The sequence below is a fragment of the Dama dama genome, chromosome 9 (genome assembly GCF_033118175.1).
Source record: "Dama dama isolate Ldn47 chromosome 9, ASM3311817v1, whole genome shotgun sequence".
Classification (NCBI taxonomy): domain Eukaryota; kingdom Metazoa; phylum Chordata; class Mammalia; order Artiodactyla; family Cervidae; genus Dama; species Dama dama.
Window position 1 is genome coordinate 94994562 of NC_083689.1, and position 21511 is coordinate 95016072.

The 21511-nt window shown below is 38.0% G+C and overlaps 1 protein-coding gene across 11 annotated transcripts in view; it reads right to left on the bottom strand.

Annotated features, from left to right (window-relative positions):
• Positions 1 to 21511, bottom strand: part of MCTP1 (multiple C2 and transmembrane domain containing 1) — a 556529-nt gene that overhangs the window by 69510 nt on the left and 465508 nt on the right. For all 11 annotated transcript variants that reach the window (XR_009694230.1, XM_061152022.1, XM_061152019.1 and 8 more), the window contains one exon: positions 7490 to 7543. Coding sequence is in view for 10 of the 11 variants with exons in the window: in XM_061152022.1 (XP_061008005.1) it covers positions 7490 to 7543 (54 nt within the window). In the remaining variant the exon portion in view is untranslated. The remainder of the gene's footprint in view (positions 1 to 7489; positions 7544 to 21511) is intronic.

Here is a 21511-nt window from a genome sequence, read left to right on the forward strand (position 1 = left end):
CCAGGCACCAACAGGAGGAATGGGCCCTTTCTCACTTTTTGCCAATTTTATTCTTATTTGCTCTTCTCCCCAGGAGGAAGCAACAAGGGTAAAGAGCTCAACAGGCTTTCTGCATTCCTAACCATCCCTCACAGCAGAGGTGAATCAGATAATAAGCAAGTGGAACATATTGTGTGTGTGTGTGTGTGCATGTGTGCACTCAGCCGTGCCCAACTCGGCAACCCCATGGACCGTAGCCTGCCAGACTCCTCTGTCCATGGGATTCTCCAGGCAAGAATACTGGAGTGGGTTGCCATTTCCTCCTTCAGGGTATCTTCCTGACCCAGGGATCGAACCTGAACATAGTGTATTATGACTGTAAAATATATCTCAGTTTATACCTCTGGTCTAAGATGTTTCCTATCATCTTTGAAAGGCTATGTCCAGGCAGGCAGCATTTCCTAATTTGTTTACTGCAAGATAGTTATATCAGGTTGTAGCAAAGCAAGGAATGCAGAAATTGCTCCAGTTTTGTTCTAGAGCATGGGTGGGACTAGATGGTTGTATTAGGCAGAATTCTAAGAAGGTTGTCAAGATTCCTACCTCCTGATGGAAATGTCCTGTATAATCCTTTATAATGCCTATGTAATCCTATATAATGCCTTTGTTTATGAGGGGGATTTGGGAATATGATGGGATAGTCATTGTCATGATTAGGTTATGTTACAGTTGACTTTTAAAAGGGTGCATCTTTTATCTTTTTATCTTTGGTGGACCTGACCTTATCAGGTGACCCCATAATAACAATGGGGCTCTTGAAGAAACATATTTGAAGTGTGAAAGAGATTTGACACAGGGAGGTTCTCCACTGATGGATATAAAGATGGGTGAGGCCATGGCAAGTGGACACTAGGAGCAGAGAGCCAGCAAGAAAACAAAGGTTTCTACAAAGAACTGAATTCTACCAACAAATTAAATGAGCTTGAAAGTGGATTTTTCTGCAGAGCCTCTAAACAAGAATTCAGCTTGATTGAAACTTTGAATGTGACACTGAGCAGAGAACCCAGTTGAGTCATACCCGGGCTTCTGATCTACCGAACTGAGAGCTAATAAACGTTTATGGTTGTAGCCAGAAATAAACCCACACACTGGTCAATTAACCTACGACAATAGAGGCAGGAATATACACTAGAGAAAAGATAATCTCTTCAATAAGTGGTGCTGGGAAAACTGGACAGCTACTGTAAAAGAATGAAATGAGAATATTTTCTAACACCACACACAAAACTAAACTCGAAATAGATCAAAGACCTAAATGTAAGGCCAGACACTATAGAACTATTAGAAGAAAACACAGGCAGAAAACTCTTTGACATAAATTGCAACAATATAATTTTTGAGCCACCTCCTTAGAATAATGAAAATAAAAACAAAATAAATAAGTAAGACCTAATTAAACTTAAAAGGAAACCATTAACAAAATGAAATGACAACACACAAAAATGGGAGAAAATGTTCACAAATGAAGCAACTGTCAACGGATTAATCTCCAAAATATAGAAACAGCTCATGTAGCTCTATGTCAAAAAAACAAACAATTCAATAAAACAAATAGGCAGAAGATCTAAATAGACATTCCTCCAACGAAGACATACAGATAGCCAAAAAGCACATGAAAAGATACTCAACATCACTAAGTACCAGAGAAATGCAAATCAAAACTACAATGAAGTATTACCTCACCCTAGTTAGAATGGTCATCATCAAAAAGTCTAAAAACAACAAATGCTGAAGAGGGTGTGGAGAAAAGGGAACCCTCCTATACTGTTGGTGGGAACGTAAATTGGCACAACCCCTATGGACAATAGTATGGAGGTTTCTTAAAAAACAAAATAGAACTATTATATGATCCAGCAATCTCCCTCCTGGGCACACATCCAGAGAAAACCATGATCTGAAAGGATGTTCATTGCAGCACTATTTACAATAGCCAAGAAATGGAAGCTTCCTAAATGTCCATTGACAGAGGAGTGGATAAGGGAGATGTGTACATGTATATAATGTAATATTACTCATCCATTAAAAAAATGAAATAATGCCATTTGCAGCAACATAGATGGACCTAGAGATTATCGTATTAAGTGAAGTAAATCAAAGACAAGTAGCATATGAAAGCACTCATATGTGGAATCTAATTTAAAAAGATACAAATGAACATATTTATAAAACAGAAACAGACCTACAGATACCAAAGACAAACTTGCCAAAGGGGAAACAAGGAGGACAGGGATAAATACACGCACACACACTATCTGTGCATAAAGTAGATAACTCACATGTTATCTACCTCATACATATGTGACGTGATGAGTTGGACCATAAAGAAAGCTGAGCACTGATAATTGATGCTTTTGAACTGTGGTGTTGGAGAAGACTCTTGAGAGTCCCTTGGACTGCAAGGAGATCCAGCCAGTCCATCCTAAAGGAGATCAGTCGTGAATAGTCATTGGAAGGACTGATGATGAAGCTGAAACTCAAATACTTTGGCCACCTGATGCGAACTGACTCAATGGAAAAGACCCTGATGCTGGGAAAGATTGAAGGCAGGAGGAGAAGGGGACGACAGATGGTTGGATGGCGTCACCGACTCGATGGACACGGGTTTGAACAAGTTCCGGGAGTTGGTGATGGAAAGGGAGGCCCGGTGTGCTGCAGTCCTTGGGGTCGCAAAGAATTGGACACGACTGAGCAACTGAGCTGAGCTAACTCACAAGGACCTACTGTATAGCACAGGGAACTCTACTCAAGATTCTGTGAATAACCTATATGAGAAAAGAACCTAAAAAGGAATGAATATATGTTTATGTATAACTGAACCATTCTGCTCTACACCTGAAACTAACACATTATAAATTAACTATACTCCAATAAAAATATTAAAAAACCCAGAAATCTTATTTTAATATTTTACAATGGACTATTGCTAGCCTTAGTAAATAAATATTTAAAAATTTTTTAAAAAGCCTCTAAGTTTGTGATAATTGTTATGAAGCAATAATACTAACAATACTGATAATACCACTAATAGCATACTACTAATAAATTTAAAAAATACTAAATAAAATTAACAATACGTACACATAAAATACTAGTAATACCAATAAGCTAATGCAATGGTATTTCAGTTAAACACAAAATAGGAATTTTTTTTTGGTCTCCTCTTTTTCTGCGTTTCTCCAAAGCTTTGATCTGTTTTCCCACCATGAAGTTATTTCACTGACTATAACTAGAAAATGCCGTTTTGTCAGATTACAATCTTGTTCTCATACCACTCATCAGAGTGATCTCTTCCCTTCCCCCTCACGGGTGATTTGAGATGCAGAGATGTACTCATCTTGGGTATGTTATATACATGTAGGGCTGCAGGATTAAGCCAGAAAACACAGATTTTGAGAATTAAAGCGAACAATCTGTGTTTTGAAGTAACTCAAATACGTTTCCTTGATTCCAACTAGTTATCTTGAAACACAGTAACCTTGATATCATGGCTGAAGAAAAAAGAGAAGCAATGTAAGCATACACGTCTGAACATTTAAATATCTTTTATCGATAAACATTTCTAGAATGCCACGCATTTGGATCCGTGCTTTTCCTGAGGAAACCTGCAGTCTATCTTCTGCTTCCTGATACTGCAGGTGGATCCCATTACAAGGGTAGGACGCACCATGGAAAGCATGCCTAAACCTTTAAAGCTACGAAACAGAAAGCTGGTCTTCATTAATTAGATGTCAGGATTATGCAGACTGACCACTGTATTACTATGCAAAACATGGTGAAAAGCCCGATTATATAGTTTGTTGATAGTTCCACGTAGGTAATTTATCTAAGCCTTATTTGCTAAGATATTCTATTAACCACAAAGGCAGGATTTGGTATCAGGTAAGAAAATCACACTGTGACTTTGTGGTTGATGGCTGAAAGAATGCCTTACCACAAAGGGAACTAAGAATGCAATATGGTGTCTTTCTAACTTTTAAATCAAGAAAAATCCCAGGCCCCAGTACCGCTTAACCTGGTGCTACCTCACAGGCAGATATAAGTGGAAATATTAACAAATCAGTGATTCATAACTGAGACTCACCATTTCAAACCCATATTCTCTGCCTTTATGAAAACCATGGAATTGGATTAAGAGAGAGGCCACATAATTTTAGATTTAAGCAAATGTGGACAATGGATTCTAGAATGAAGGATAAATGTGAGCACCACAAACCCTCATCTGAATACTGACTAGCTGCTTTAATAAAAAGGAAGAGTTCACACACACAAAAAGATACTCAAAGTCCATAATGTGGAAAAATCTCAAAATCTGGGAATCTAGGTAAATCATGACTTTTTGCCTTTACCAATTTTACCCAAAGTCTTCCCAGGTGCTAAACGCAGCACTAAAGAAAAGCTATTACAAAACTATTATGTTAGGCCATTATCATCTTTGCCTCAATCTCTTATACCTGTGTCTATGCCAGCTATATAATTATGATGAAGGAGAACACTCCAAGCTCAAAAGAAGTGAACAACTTCAGTTTCTGCTCACACAGACCTTGTCAAGTAGCCAGTGACTTGTCCTCTCATTGTGAGTGACTAACATCAATGCTGGCTCTAAAGAAAGACACTTTTCATAATCGTCCAACAATCTGCTAAGTGAACACATATGGATGGGCTTAGGCGAAGCCTGCCAGGGGTCTTTGTTGAATGGAAAACAGGTGCTTCCATTCTGTGCCACGTAATACCCCATTTACCCCCAAGTCCAAAGGTTATAGGACTAATAGCTGCCTGGTGGTAATCAACGAAAGCCAAGACACTAGCCCTGGTGAAACATCTGGGACATATTTTACATACTTGCAACATATGCTTCAGGTTCAATTAGAGTGAGGCTTTGGCACATTTATTAATCTTTTTTACTTTTATCCTATAAGAGGACCCACTGACCTGACCCCACTATTATACCATATGAAAAAACAGAGAAATAATGAGAGTGAGAGGTCAGTACCTGCTCGTATGGCAAAAAAACACATTTGTTTTCTCATGAAACTCCATTACGCATGACTCTATACACAAACTTTAAAGAGAGGAACCAATGAATTTTTCAAAGTAGGAAATTACCCTTCTCCCGCTCAGACACTCTGATAGCCAAGACTTACAACATTTACCACTGCGAGAGTCAGCCGAGATACAGAAGCTGGTAAATAGAAACTTGAAGTATCCTTTCATATTTTCATTTATCAGTAAAAACTTTATATTTCCAGAATATAAGATTTCCATTCTAAGATTCTTCCTCCTATTATTGAAGTCCCAAAAAGTCTATTGTAAATTATTACATTTGAGATTTTCTTCTTGTTCAGATATGGTTTTTATATTATCAATTGTGTTATGAGTGAATAAAAGCAAAACCCTCTTATATATCACTCAGATAAAGGGGTGCATTTATGAAACTCAGCTCACAATCTTTTCATACGGAAAACACCACTGCTTTTTGGCATCCTATGCAGAATAGAGGTGAATTCATAGAGTTATTTAAGCACTCACTTTAGTAAACTTTAGTCAACTTAGTAAACCAGATCTGAAAATGAGTTAGAACCAAGGTGTCAATTTCAGACAATCAAACACTGCATAACAATAGATGCCCCTCCAGAGATTTGAGTTGCCTTCCACCATTGCACCTTCTACTTGACATCTATGTTTTGGTAAGCTGGTTAACCAGGTACGCTACTGGTTTTCCACAAACATCTTCTCTATTAAAAAAGTGACCACAAAGGGAACTTAGTGTATAGGATATCAACAAAGTGGCTAAAAAAATATAGGCCAACTCCAAGCAGGGCCATTGAAGTGCCAGACTTCACTAAGGGTTTCCATTTATGAACATTCCTTGGGAGACACTTGCTGCTAGGATGGATCTTTATGGTGGCTTTAATAATAAAGCAGCAACAAGCAAGGGAAAAATGGCCATAAATGGATGGCAGCTCAGTGTTTATCAGCAGAGGAATGATGATTCAGAGCTGGCGTGCTGAGTTAAAATACAAGCTCTCTACAGCTCCACAACTGACCTTAACAATAAATCATATCATTTATTGCCAGGAGTGTATGCTCATGTTATTCAACGTTAGGAAGAAGCACACATGTGTTTTTGCAGAAAGGAGATTTTTGTTAATGCTTGATGATGTTGCTAATGACTAAATGATATCCAGAAGAAACATTTCACATAAAAGTGCTATCAATTTTAAAATGTTTGAAATGGCAGTAGAAGGGAGAAAGAATGCATTTGGAGAAAGAAGGTACATGTGTGTGCTTGTGTATGTGTGTCTGTTTCTATTTTCCTTCTAGCATTGAATATTAGTCAGGAAAAAAATCATTCAGGAAGTTAACTAATCACTGAGAATTTTTGTTGCTGTTGCTGACATTTCCAATGCTTGCTTCCAGCACACAAATTCTTACACCGGGATATAAGTATACATCTCTACTGGAATCCAAGTTCAAGGGCATAAATTAAGATACACTGTTTTTCTTCTTCCTTCGAAAAATTTCAGTGCTTCACTAGAACAGAAGTCAGATAGATTCAGCGTAGGTCAAAAATCAGGCTTTACAAGCTGAACAATGTGGTCAAAATGAGTGCTCATTCTCACCCCTCCTCCCAATCTCACCCTAAGACTTTTTAGGTCTTAGATGCAGAAATGCCCAAAGATGATGCTATAAACCATCAGCAATAGTCTCCTTGACATAGAAAGCTGTCCTCCTGACTCCACATACTGCTGCAGCGGGGCAAGATCATTCTGGTTTCTCCCTCTACTTGTCCCCTCTCCCCAGGGGACAACCAATTCAAGCTGTCCCAGAAACCAGCTGTTATTTACTGTGGTCACCATCCGCAAGCCAGCCAGCAATCGACACGCGAGCCTCTCTGCACAGACTTTCCAGGCCAAGGAACCGTAGGGCTGTTTCCAAGTCTAGACCAGGGCAGTGAGCACTGGGATTATTCAAATGCCCTCCAGAGCCCTATGTACACATGTGTTCTTTTGCTAAGCAATTCTTGGAAAATTACAGATGACGATATCCAAGTTTAACGCACACAGCCTGCTATTTTTTCACTTCTCTCTTCCCCCAAAGTGTAGCCTGATTTGTAATACTCCAGATAGGACAAATTTTTGCCCTTCAAAAACAGTTGTCACTGCCGTTATCTTCATGAGAGCTATCAAGTTCCAGACAAGCTGAATTATTATTATTATTTTTTTTGTTCCTGGCAGAAAAATATTTGACCCAGCTCTGGACAAAAGCGAAGACGATTTATAGCCCTCTCTGCCTCTTTGCAACATGCAGTGGCATTGTTAGGATGATAAACAGCACTGTCCAATTTTCTGGACTCAAAACACTTCAACTCCTTTTTTAACTGTCTGTGAAAACAGTGTCATGTCTACATTTCCCCATCCCCAGGTACCCAAGTGCTGGGAAAGATAATTACCTTGTCATCTTTGTCATCTTCTTCTTCCTCGTCCTCTAGCATGTCCTCCACTACCTGCAGACAGAAACAGAAGTCGTTTTCATGCTTTTTAAGAGAGGCAATTTTGTTCTGTCATTTTGAACCTTTTGGAAATGAAAACTTTATTAACATTTGAAACAGAGGCACTGAGAGGGAATATTTGATCTAGAGGCAGGGATTAGGAAAATGCTACGCATTTAATTGATGAACGCCAGGGACCTGAGTCCCCAGTCAGGGGAACCCTATTTGTGTGAAATGTTCTGTGACGACTTAAAGAATTGGAACTATGCATAAGGTAAACCAACACTAATTTGAAGGATGCTTTAAATCAGGAGATTTCTTTTCTTTTTCTTTTTCACCTACTCCACTGTCTATATTAATTAGGCCCTTTAAATTTGGAGCTAGATAACTAAGCAGAGTACAGCTCTGCTATTTCTAATTTACTTGTCACCAAACCCTAAGATAAAAAATTGTCAGTTCATTGATTCATGCTAGTGATCTATGGCATAAAACTAACAATATCTCTCATGGCTCCAATTTGAATTCTGATGAATAAATGTCAACTCTTGACTATGTCTGAATTACCTGTTCCTTCTGTGGATTACCTGCAACTCTAATGTTCATTCTCTGTGATTTTACACATGGATTATGTTATGAGCATGGACATTACTATTGAAAGAAAATAAGAAATGCATTCAATAATCAAGTGTGTATAACACGTATATATAGCCCATAAGGACAGATATGCATACATATATTTTTTAATGGCTCCTGGTTTATCTACTTCAGCAGAATGAAATAGTCATTTTGGATTTGCCAAATAATTTCCCCTTGCCTGGATCAATATATAACTGCAGGCATTACAAATGAGTCTTCACCCCATTCCAGGTGTTTTATTATGTTTTTATATACACACACTTCATGGAAACCAAAAATTTTACAACTTTGAGGGGAGTTATTGTTCAGCTACGTGCCAACTTGTGATTGCATTTATGCCATTTAATATAACTTTTAATTCTTGTGGTGCTTTTATATTTTTATCCAATATCTTTCTCTCTGAATAAATTCAACAAAATCATGATCATCAAATATTTTTAAACCTTTCTCCAAAACTCACAATTTTAGAAGACAGAGGTAGCTAACTCTTCTTTCCTGTGGCTTTATAACAGACACAAGAATATGCTATGAATGAAAATTTCAATAACGAAGATTTACTAAACAGAGTTACATAGACTGAAGTAACATATCAGGACCCTTAGTTATTCTAATACTTTTTCTCAAATATTTTAAAAGCAGGCACTGATTTAAAAGAAGAGCCCGAACACAAACTTCTAGTTCTCATGAACTAAGATATAACGAAAAGCATTTGACAAACTGGGAAATTGTTCCTAATTTACTGTCATACTTTAAATTTTCTATTAAATGGCCTTTCCTTTGGACATTCAGCATTTCAAAAGAACCAAGTAACACAGTGTGCTGTTTCCAGTACCGGGTGAGAGTTTACACTAATTTTGGGAACATCTAAAGCAATTCAACCTCAGCAAGAATGAAGGACTTTTGACATTCTAACTATACTCAGTCACTCCATAAGCATTTGTTACAAATGCCCTTGTCCAAGGCATATGGTACTAGTGATTGTGGAAATACAAAGATGGATAACACAGATACTTCATTTCAGCCCTCAAGAGGCTTATAATCCAACAGAATTTAAATGGGGGATATCAGATAGCCTTTCATGTTTCCTTTTAATTTCCTGAAAATTTGAAGCATGAATATTGTACACACATAGGCAACAACAGTGACCATGTACAACTGAGGTGCTGTATGCCAGGCTATTCCAAACTGGGCCCTTTGTGAGGGAGGCTGATGCAGGAAAAGAAGTCGCGATATTTCAGGACATTATGTTGCATCAAAAGAATCCACCAAACACCAAGTAGCTAAACTAGAATTCAGACTCAGGTTGTGGGATAGCAGAGCCAGCTCTTAAACTCTGCCCAGTTCAAAAACCAAAAAAATTAAAAAAAAAAAAAAAAAAAGGATGGGGAAAGAAAAGGAAAACAAGAGAAGGACTGATCTAACCCTTCCATGATCTTTTTAATGATTATAAATTTGTAACTCTAATAAAATGATGTTTCAAATTTCAGGTTTATATTAAGTAATTTTTAAAGGTTGGTCATTACCTATTTTTTAAAAAAACTATATATATTGAGGTATACAATATGATTGTTTGATATAAATCAGATTAAGTAATTTTTCCCTAAGATTACCCATATAGTCACATATGAAATATGAAATTAATATACTTTTATTCTTGTACATTAAAAATCAAACAATATTTTAGATGGTTATTTTTAAGACTATTATATGTCTTTCCTCTTCAGTAATTATCATATCATACTACAGATGCAAGGAAGGCAAAATGGTGTCAGATTGTGCCTAGCAGTTTGTAATAAGTGTTCAAGAAATATTTGTTGATAGACTGAACTGAGAAATACATAATCTATGCTTCATATCTTTGAACAGCTGGTTGAAGGTCTATCATTAATTTCACAGAACTCAACTAGCTCACCTGCAAAGACATCTAATCAATGATGGAGATTAATAAAAGCAAATATTCAAAGTGTTTTCAAAGATTTGCCAGGCAAGAGAAAGCATGGATATTTAACTATTATTTCAAGATTTGGAGTTCTCCAATATCTTCAAGTTAATTTTCCAAAATTAAAAATATTATTGAACCAGGAAACAAACCAAGAACTTACTTTACACATTTCACAAGTCAGCTGCAGATCTTACGTTCAAGAACACCTCAAAAGAGGTCTACAGAATCAGACTCTTCATTCGCAAAACCCAAACAGTTCTTACCCTGCACAAGTGGGTAATTGGCTACGCACAATTGCTCCATAAATGTGCGGCCAGAACCACCCAACACAACCATTTGCTTTTACATTTGGCAGCAAAGTGCTGTGTTCAAGAGAGGCTGTTGTGTTGTGTTGCAGCCCCCGAGTGAGGGCTTTTCCCCTCCTCCAGTTATTTTTTAATGTTACAACATAAACGTCTACAAGTGAGGATGTACAATACAGATGGTTCCTAGGGATGCCTTTAAGCGGCTTCAGAATGTATACCACTATTACATTTTGCTCAGATGATGCTTACTTAAGGTACCTTGGAAAATGGAGATGATCATAGCACCTACCCCACAGTGTTGATTAGGTATCCAATGAGATAATGCATTAATATTTAAAGTGCTCAGCACAATACCTGCACCAAAGTACTTAAAAAATGTGTATGACTAATAAAAATAGAAAAGACATCCATTTAATAATATTTAAAGATTAATTTTTGGAAATTAAATGATGCATTTATTTTCCTGGACAAAATAGTCAGGGTTCTGAATGACACACGCAATTCTGATTCATATTTCCCTGACACTAAGACTTCCCTGGTAGCTCAGACAGTACAGCGTCTGTCTACAATGTGGGAGAACTGGGTTCGATCCCTGGGTTGGGGAGATTCCCTGGAGAAGGCAATGGCAACCCACTCAAGTACTCTTGCCTAGAAAATCCCATGGACGGAGGAGCCTGGTGTCCATGGGGTCACAAAGAGCTGGACATGACTGAGCGACTTCACTTTCACTTTTTAAGAAATACATAAAGGGGCACAGGTAGAGCTGTGGATAAAGATTCCCAATTAAACGACAATGGTTTCACAACTAATTTTCAGGCTTTAAAAGTCCAATGAAACAGATGACTGACGGCAAGTATCTCAGAAGCTAGGCTGTGCTCTGAGACAAGAGCTTTGACCAAATGCAATGAATACAGAAACTGCAAACCGAGCTCTTAAAAACAAATGGTATATATCACTGAAGTGCATTTAATGATTGCACAAAATTGAAAACTTTCCCAGAGAACTCAAGTAACACCTAGTATTTAGAAAGAGAGGGCTGGAGTTTAACACTTAACTAAGGAAAACAAATAAAATAAAGAAGTTCCGGTCTCAAATTCCAGTTCTTTCCTCTGCAAATAAAACCAAATAAGGACTACATAGTTTTGTTTTCAAGTATACAAAGTCCAGTTGCCCAAAGAGTTGTCAGCAATAATTTAATAGCAACACATCTGTAGGATTTTCTTGAGGAAAAAAATGAAGAGTGACAAAAAATGCATGTGTTAGAAAAGATACATTTTTGCAAAGTTGGGTTTTTCCTCTTTTCTTGAGGGAGGCTATCTCAGATTGGCTCTAGACTTCTTTTTCCAAATTATGCTTCCTGATACCTTGCTTGAAAGCAAGTAGTATTAATCAAACAAAGGAAGGGCACTAGGGAAATCAGAAAGATGTAATGCAAGCAGTTAAAAGTGACATGACCTTCTGTAATGTCGCTCGTCACAGACTTATATGCCAGACACTGGAAGAAGGTCCTGAAAGAAACTGATTCTTGGTACTATTCCTTGAACGTAATACTAATAAAGATGACATTTTAAAAAACACATGTAGACAGGCGCAAATGCAGCATTCTAGCTATCTTACAGCCAAAGGATAAGCAAATTACACTATTTTTAAAAGCATAATATTTCTTCTTTCATAGTCCATATTTGCTGAACATTTTTTTTTTAATTTTTATTATTATTATTTTTTTTCCCAGTGGGTTTTGTCATACATTGATATGAATTTGTCATTGACATATAACACATAGTATGTGGCTGTTTATGGTAAAAAATCCATTTTCAAAATGGAGCAACACTGCATCTGTGGAACCTATATATTTTATACAGTTGTATAGATGCTCTATTAATATTATGACTTTTAATGATAATTTGGCACAACTAAATGCTTTGTGATTTGCAAGGAAATAAAATTTCATTTGGCTGAAGATGTTAAAAATGATGCTGGTAATCTGAATAAAGGTATGATAACATGTTTAGAATTATTCCACTAGACAAAGATATATAAGGGAGGGGGGACTAGCAAGAAAAAAGAAAAATAAAACAGTGGAAGGATGAGGGAAAGTAGATTCAGGTAAACTTCATTATTAAAATCATCACAAGACAGTGGCTCCTAAGTCCTGCTTTTTAATACTAATTCAGGGTACATGGTATAAAGCTAAAATGATTTTAAAAAGAGGGGGATAAAATTTCCACCAATAATTCTTAAAACACTTCGTACTATAATTTTCTCTAGGCTAAAGTTTGCCACTGATTTATATCTCTTTAAACAACAACAACGACAAATCTTGGTTATATTACCTTTGTAAAATAAGGATTGAGTACCACAAAACCAAAAACCCTGGAAAGCCAAAGATGACACAAACCAGTTTCTTTTGTATGTTTACTTTTTCACTCAGAAATAATCCTTGAATTAAATGGATGTTTTGCTATGTTCAGAATGAAGAGTTGCACAATTCAAATTGCCTTACTCTAAACGGTCTATAAAAAAGCAACACATTTAAATTAAAGAAGAAATCACTGCTGTCCAGATGTGCAACTGTGATGTTAAAAAATTAAAGAAATTGTCACAAAAGAAAGACATTTCCTATTTAATTTCATAGTCATAGAACATCCAAAGTGTACAGATGCTTATATTTGGGTACATTACAAACTAAATGCTTATTTCCACCCTAGAGATATGGAGGAATTTGGGTAAAGCAGTTTGCTTCAACATGGTCTAGAGTTCATTTACATCATTTCACGGGTACATAAACCAAGCAGAACATGCATTTGTGTGCCAATGGATGTATTACATGTGCAAATATCACATGAAATTATTGAAAGTTTATGAATTGAGAAGATGCATATAACCACTCAGATTATTTCAGATCTCTTAAAAGCACCGGAGGTTGGGCTGAAGACATTCTTGGTCAATAAGATCATTACAGGTGCGCTTGCAGTCATTTTCACCACAAGACACCTGTACCTCTCAAGATTTCTGAGAAAGAACTTCTGCAAAATGAATGGCGCAATTAAACTGTATGTATAATTTACTCCACATTTGAAGGAATAATACAACCCATAAACAGGTCTGGAATATACTGTTTCATCTAGCCTATCTCAAAAGCAACTGCATGTGTGATGGCTGCTTAGTTTGATTCACGCTATTAAGGATTTGACCTTGGAGTATTTCAGCTACAGTAGTCATCAAGATAACTGAACCACTAGATGTAATAATAATTAGTGTGATAGGCTTGCCAGTGAAGCTGAATATATTGCAATACAAAAGAACGCAGACTAAAAAGAAAAGCATTATTACTTACTGCTAAAAGACTTCCTGATTTTTACAAAGACACTCAAATACAATTATTTCTTCTCACAGAATGCATTTCCTTGGCTCATTCTGGGAAGTGCCATTCTGTAATTTAGTCTGATTCTTAATAGGAAATGTGGCTTTAATGTGGCTATCAGATGACTTTTGATGCATGCCACTGATTACATACAGCCTGTATTCTGCATCATCAACAATAGCATTCTTATTTGCAGTATAATATGCTTTGCTGTAGGGTGCAAGGACAGTAAATTTACTTTACTGGCCAAGAGTATGTAACCTTTTAGTTTTTAAGTGTCAGCTTAATATGCAGAAAAACCCTTCCATTCAGAAATGCTAAATACAGTATAAATTCTATAATCAGTGTAAGCATCTTAAATGAATTTCTTTTCATATTTCCTTCTCAGTATTCTTAAATGTTCATTCTTATGCTTACACAAAGCACTGTGAACAGATTTCTAGTGTTTATTTGAACTATGTCTCCATCTAAAGGCTTCACAATGTAATGTATTTTTGCTTGCAGGGAAAATTCTAATCTTAGCATCTTTAGGATATTGCATATTAATTTGATTGAGTAGGGAAAAATAGGTCAACTATTAACCTGCAATGTGCTTTTAAAAAACTAATGCTTTCCTGAAGCAAAAATTTTCAGGTTAAAAATTATACAAAAAAACTACAAAATTGAATTGTTTAACCTGTTTTTTCCAAATGAAATGAAAAGCTAGCTAGTCTTATTACTAATCTATTTTATGAAAATTTAATATTTTCAAAGCAAAACATTTTTGTTTATTAATAATAGGTGGATTGCAAATCAAAAAGAAAATTATTTGCTTTAGCCTCTCTCTATAAAACCAAATTTCCATTCCAGAAACACAGATTTGTAACCAAAAAAGGCACAATTTTACATTTCTCAGATTTTAGAAACAACCTTAGGAATTTTTAAATACGCCTAATAAAGAGACCACATAATCTATTTAAAACATTTTCTGCAAAGCAGAAAGATGGAGCTGCTATGACGTCCAATCTTCTCAGATATGTGCGGGAGCATTAGAGATGCACTAGGCAATAAGTTCTGTACAGTGTATAGTTTATAGTTTATAGTGTATAGTTTAGCAGATATAAGGGGAATGCTACACTTTGGGAAGATTAGGTTCCTTTAAAGAATAGAATTTGAAAACAGAACAAAAAATTTTTCTTGGAGATTAATACGAGCAAACTTTTGAGCCATATTGCTCTGTTAAGTTTAATTAACTTAAAAAAAATTCACTGCTATTGCCTATTATAAGCAATATAATTGGGAATAGTAGAGGAGGTGAGGAGAATAGGTGGACATTTGAAGAGAAAAATATTCTGATGCTAATTTGATTTTTCTCTTTCTGGTTTTTTTCCCCCCTTTGTGCCTAGAATATTTTGGGGCTTGAGAACATTATGTCAGAAAGTCTAACTTTAAAAATGGAGCATATTTTGAATGTCAAAAAAATCAGTCAGAAAACTTCAGTGTTCTCCTTGTATCTCTTTTCTATAAATAATAATGATAAAATATTTTTTATCTTTTTGTAAAGAATAATCACTTCACAAAAGACAGCCCGTGTGGGTTTAGACCTGCATTGGAACTGGAAAGAATGTCTGTGGTGAATGGTGAATTGTAGCACAAAAGCCTGAATGAAAAGAATGTTCGTGAAACCTCACACAAAACCTCCGTAACCGTTTTATCATGAGCTTCCCACAATGTAACACAAGAGCTCTATATTCTAGGAAAACCTTGCCTGGTCCACTTATCATTTCAGCTTTATGTAGTGTACTGTGTGATTGCTAAATTAGTGCATAATGTTTTTATAATATTTATAGTACCAACATTTAGTTAAATAACCTTTATGTAAGATTTATGTTGATTTTTTTTATTTCTCACTTAATGGCAAATTATGAAGAGCATGTTTCATAAAGATAATTCTCCATTTAAATTCATCAGTCCATTAAATATTAAAATTATGTTTCTGATGCAATCGAGAACAAATTTGTCCAGCTTCAGTGATTATTTGCACTCATAAAAATTAGGCTTGATTAATAAAATTTAAATGCTTGATTAAGTTGACATTTTCATGTTCTACTCTGATTTATTAAAATTAGTCCCTGTACCCAGGCCTGGTATGCTAGTAGGTTTACCTTTTTTCCTTCTCTTAGTTGACATCCAGAGTGAGGCTGTTAGGAAAGAATATTTTGCTTTCGGACTCAATGATGTTTTCAGGGAAATGCCCTGTTCTTTGCTCACAGTGCAGCTGGCCTTTGTCTTTATGCACTGTGTGTGGTGGAGATTTGGATTACAATAATCAAGGACAGTGTTCCTTTCAAAAATCTATGGAATTGATCTGTAAGATGGCATGCATTTTTGGTATTTTTGTAAAATTCAGTTTTTAAGAAATTTTTGTCTATAGAAGATCATTTATATTTCCTCATTAGCTTTTTTTGTTGATAAAAATATAGTTTTTATTTTTGTGGGACTTGCATATATGTAGCAGGGGGATTACAAACAAATCTTTCTGGGGCAATGTCACTATCTTTGTCCACAAGCTCAAAATCAGGAAGGACTAATGACCATGGAAAACTGTTCTCTTCAATAGGTCTTACTAGGGAACTCTTCAAGAAATGTGATTACCTCCACTATGTTTATATTCAGTCGCTCAGTCGTGACCAGCTCTTTGCAACCCCATGAACTATAGCCCACCAGGCTCCTCTGTGCATGGGATTTTCCAGGCAAGAATACTGTTGTGGGTTGCCCTCACCTTCTCCAGGGGATCTTCCCGATGTAGAGACTGAATCTGCATCTCCTACATTGGCGGGTGGGTTCTTTAACATTGAGTCACCCAGGAAGCCCTCCTTTAGGTTCTTCACTTTTATACCCTCACTGGCTTGTGCTATTTTAAATATGGTCAGGTGTCTAATTATCATTTGTGGAGCACTCACTATTTTCTTAACACAGTGGACTATCTCTTTAACTCTAACAAGATCTCAACAAAGGTAAGTGTTATTCCCATTTCACTGGTGAGGAAACTGAGATGTAGAGAAATTAATACATTCATACAGCTAACAGATGGAAGGTCTGAAATGTAATACCCTGTCTTCATAAGTTCAGAGTTTGGACCCTTAACCTCTAGCAGCTATACAGGGGTAGTGGCAACATTCTATTTTAAGATGTTTCTGCTGTTGCCCATGGGAGTGTAACATATCTGGAAACTATGTTTAGGTGAACTGTCTTTCATTTAAAAATGCTGCCAGAATATAGTTATTTTTTAAAAAATAAGTGATATGGTATTTTCTTTTTCTTGTAAGATGAAATAAATTCAATAACAAAATGACAGAAAATGCCCTTGAAGGTGTATTTTAGTTTGGTTACCTACAGGTGTTATTCCAGTTCTATGAACATAAAGGTTTTAAAATTGCATGCTCTTAATAAGCTTATCTCATGCAACACTAAAAAATAATGAATACAAAACTCTCAGGGTTATTGGGCTCCTAATAATAGTTCTGACTTATAAACATTTTCCACAAGCAGATAAAGACATGTCATTGGCTTCTACTTTTAGTTTGTTAATTTAACAAACTTGTCATTTCTTGTCACCTTTCTGAACTAGGGACAATTATTCTCTGCAAATATCACATGAAACCTTCTGCCAACACCACCCCACCCCACAGGGCATGATACGAACAGTCATGGGGTTATGAGTCAGCCAGCAGGTGCTTCTGTGAATCCTACATCCTATCTCTGTCCCCATAATGTGTCAAGGAGTTTTGGCTAACTACAAAGAGGAGAGTATAGAATCATTTAGAAAGAACCCACAGGATATCACTAGAAATAGGTGGGAAAGGCACATCCATCTTGAGAAATGACACCCAAACTGTGGATATTCTTTCTTGTCCTCTCCCATTCTTCAATTATAGAAATGACAAAATTGCAAGGGCAAATCTTTTGGAAAGGGAACAGAAATAATAAAACCATTTGGTTGAAAAAGGGGCAGATGCTTGGGCTGGACACTTTGGAATACCATTTAGATGGTAATTCTCTGGATCCATAGGGGACTTTGAGGAGACTTTAGGAAGTTGATTTTCGAAAGAGTTCCTGGGAATCCAGGGGTCAACTGGGCTTCAAATAACAGAAATCCAGCTAGTTATGAGGGTGAGATCTTGAGGTTTCCTTCGGGGTCTCAAAGACAATTCATTTGGTAGAAAAAGAGCTGGGTTTCAGGGCAGAAATCCTTGATAGGAATGAAGAGTAGTACCTTTTTATCTTGTTACATTCTTATATGCATCTTTGGGGAGTCTGAGCAAGGTGGGAGCGATTCAGGAAGATGGGGGGTGGCTACAGTATGAGAGTGACTGCAAGCGTCCTCCAAGGCAGCCACCACTAACTCTAAATTCAGAGTATCTCTCTTGAGTCCTAACGGAACTAAAACAAAAGAAGTCTGCTTTCTAGAGAGGAGACTCTTTATAGTAAGTTGATTTTTAAGAACAGAACTGTTTTCCTTCACATCTCTCGCTATGTGAACTGATACGTCACAGACAGGCAGCCCTCACCTTCTACCATTCTACAATTTTACCTTTCCAATTTGAAGGTGTGCTACAGTTTGAGATGAGAGTAAAAAAGACGGATGATAAACTGAAGAATTAAAAGCAAACTGGAGCTACGGAGTGAAAGGGACAGACTACAGGTGGAATAAGAGCTGTGGCCACAAATGGGTAGATTCCTTTTCTTTATCTGCACAGGACACGCACACACACCTGGGATAATCCAAATGTCTCTTGGCTGCGCGTGTCTGCATTTCATACACAGACCTCCATCGCCGCTCCTATCATAGCCACGTACCCCATTTAGTTGTTTGTTTCCCTCACAAGACCACAAACTGGGCAAGGACCAGGTCTTTTTTTCTTCTCTCTCTCTTTCTTTTATTTTTACTGAAGTATAATTGATTCACTGGGGCTGGGTCTTAATCACCTTTGAACAACCTGCTAGCACAGTGTCTGCAAAAGTTCAGTGCATTTTTATTGAATGAAAACTATGAAACGTAGACAATTTTTCATGTGGAAAAAAGACTGGACTAAAATACGTAGTATTCATTCACTAAATCTTTTTTGAGCAACTACTGTGCTGCTATGACTTGCTCTGTGCTGGGATTAGATACCCAAATGGAAGATACTGTTAGAACAATCTGGAGCAGGTGAAGAAGACCCCCAGACAGGGTTTTTTTTTTATTTATTATAGAGTGAGGGAAAAACAGGAAATCAGAGGGGTGGGTTCACTTAACCTTTTAGAGTGTTTGGTGGTAGGGATGGGTTGATGGGGGTGGCAGTGGGCAAGAATGGGTAGGAAGGCAGAGATGGCTTTCAGGGGGAAATGATGAAGATAATTGGCGGTTACCCAGGCACACACATATAAAAATATTAAAACTTTAATGAGTGGCAAGTTACTATTAACTCCCCAAAATATTCAAAATACATATACTCTGACCCAGAAATTCTGCTTCAAGGACGTTTCCAAGGGCCTGCTCAGAGATCTGTTTAGGATTGCTGTTTACAGCATTCTTTGAGATGGCAGAAACACTGGAAATGAACGTTTCCAAAATTAGTGTCTAACTGAGAAAAAAATAGAGTATTCATATGGCAAAAACTATTTAGTTATTAAAAATCCTGTTATATTCCAGCAGTTTGAGGGAGTCTCAAAGTAGGTATGCTAACAGGGTCTTTAATGTGATCCAACTTTTGTAAAAAACAAAGTATACATGACAAGCAAGAAATACAACTTATATTCATAAACCTATTTTTTTAAGAAAAGAGTAGAAGCTATAGAGAGAGTATATCGACTATTTGGGAAACTATTGATACAAATATACTCGGTTCCGGATACTGCTGCTGCAGGCCACGGCCACCCTAGCCACACTGGGTTGGTCTCTGTCAAGACCATGGCCCCCACTCCCATCCTTCCTTGCTCCCCTCCCCACATGGCAGAAGAGCCCGCCTTGAACCTGCCCCTCCGCTGTGCTCTGGGGCCTTGACCCAAACACACCTAGGCTGCCATCCACTCAGCACCAACAGGGTCCCCTCCCAGCTCATGATGGAGCTGGAGATGCAGCCCTGGAGCCAATCCCCAGGGCAAGCTGCCTGGGGAGAGCCAGGCCCTTGCAAGGGAGTGCTCCCACCTCTCTGCAGGCCTTCTGAGCTCAACTCCTTCAATGTCTGGCTCCTGAAGCAAGGACTTCAAAGGCCCCAGCCACCTGTCCAGGCACAGTGCCCCATGTCATGCCAGACTGGCCCACTGCACATCTGCTCTGGTGCCCACGGGACTCCCGGACACAGCGGGAGCACCTCCACTAAGTCTGAGCACACTCGCCTCCCTGGGCCACGACGTCTGTCCCACCCACACACACTCACTGCTTGGGCAGAAGTGAGTGTCTTACCTTAGGCCCCAGGTTCCCCATCTATACAGAGAGAGACGCATCCTTCCTTCCTTCCTCCACTTCCGTTGTGTTATCTGGACCAAGCCCTTGCCCTCCCCAGGCCTGGGGGATGGGTGTGTTGCAGGAGAGCTGAGAACCCAGGTCTGGGAGCCAGTTGGAACGGGGTTCCTGCCCTGCTGTGCTGTGTGGGCCTTTGCCCATGGCATAGACTCTCTCAGCCTCATTCTCCTGCTCTCCCAGGTGGCGAACGGTTCCTTTTTAGATGAAAGAGATAAGAAAAGAGCATCCCCAATTGTGCCTGCTACCTCTACCTTTTTGCTCACGAAGCACTCCATTCTCAGAAACAAACAAAACACACACACACACACACACACACACACACACACACACACACACACGATCCTGATGGAATATAGGGGAGCTAAAGCTGAAGCTATGGTTTGGGTGCTACTCTGTTGTTGCCAGGCAACGACAGATGAGATGGTTGGATGGCATCAATGATGTGACGGACATGAGTTTGAGTAAACTCTGGGAGTTGGTGATGGACAGGGAAGCCTGGCGTGCTGCAGTCCACGGGGTCGCAAGGAGTCAGACATGACTGAGCGACTGAACTGAACTGGTGGCTCAGTAGTCAAGAATCCGCCTGCAATGCAGGAGACACAGGTTTGATTGCTGGGTCAGGAAGATCCCCCTGCAGGAGGAAATGGCAATTCATTCCTGTATTCTTGCCTGGAAAATTCCATGGACAGAAGAGACTGGCAGACTGTAGCCCATGGTGTTGCAGAAGAGTCGGACACAACTTAGCAACTAAACCACAACAACAAATGGTTGGGGGTGGGGTGTACACGTGAGGAATCTTTTTTTGACAGCCTCAAAGATATTATGGAAAAGATAAAAGTAGCAGAGGGAGAAAAATCAGCATTTTGTTTTAGAATTATCACCTTCCTACAAGTCTTGAGGTAAGAAAACAAGCTGTGATTTTGGGGAAAGTTGCCAGAAAAATACAAGTCATCCAGTGAAATTGGAATTTCAGATAAATAATGAATATTATTTTTGTATAAATATCTCCTGTTGTTTATCTGCAATCCCAATTTAACTGGGCATCTGTATTTTTATTGGCTCAATCTGGGAACCCTAAATTGGGAACAATTTCAGAGGCCTTCAGAGGTTGGAGTTTTGAAGTAACTTTGCAAAGTAGAAGGGCGTGGTCATCTAGTGAGAGGGAGGAGATCTAGAGCGGGGGGAGCACTGAGAAGAGTGGGGAAATGTGCAGATCCTGCTGGGGGTGTGTCCAGAGCCTGGTGAGGTG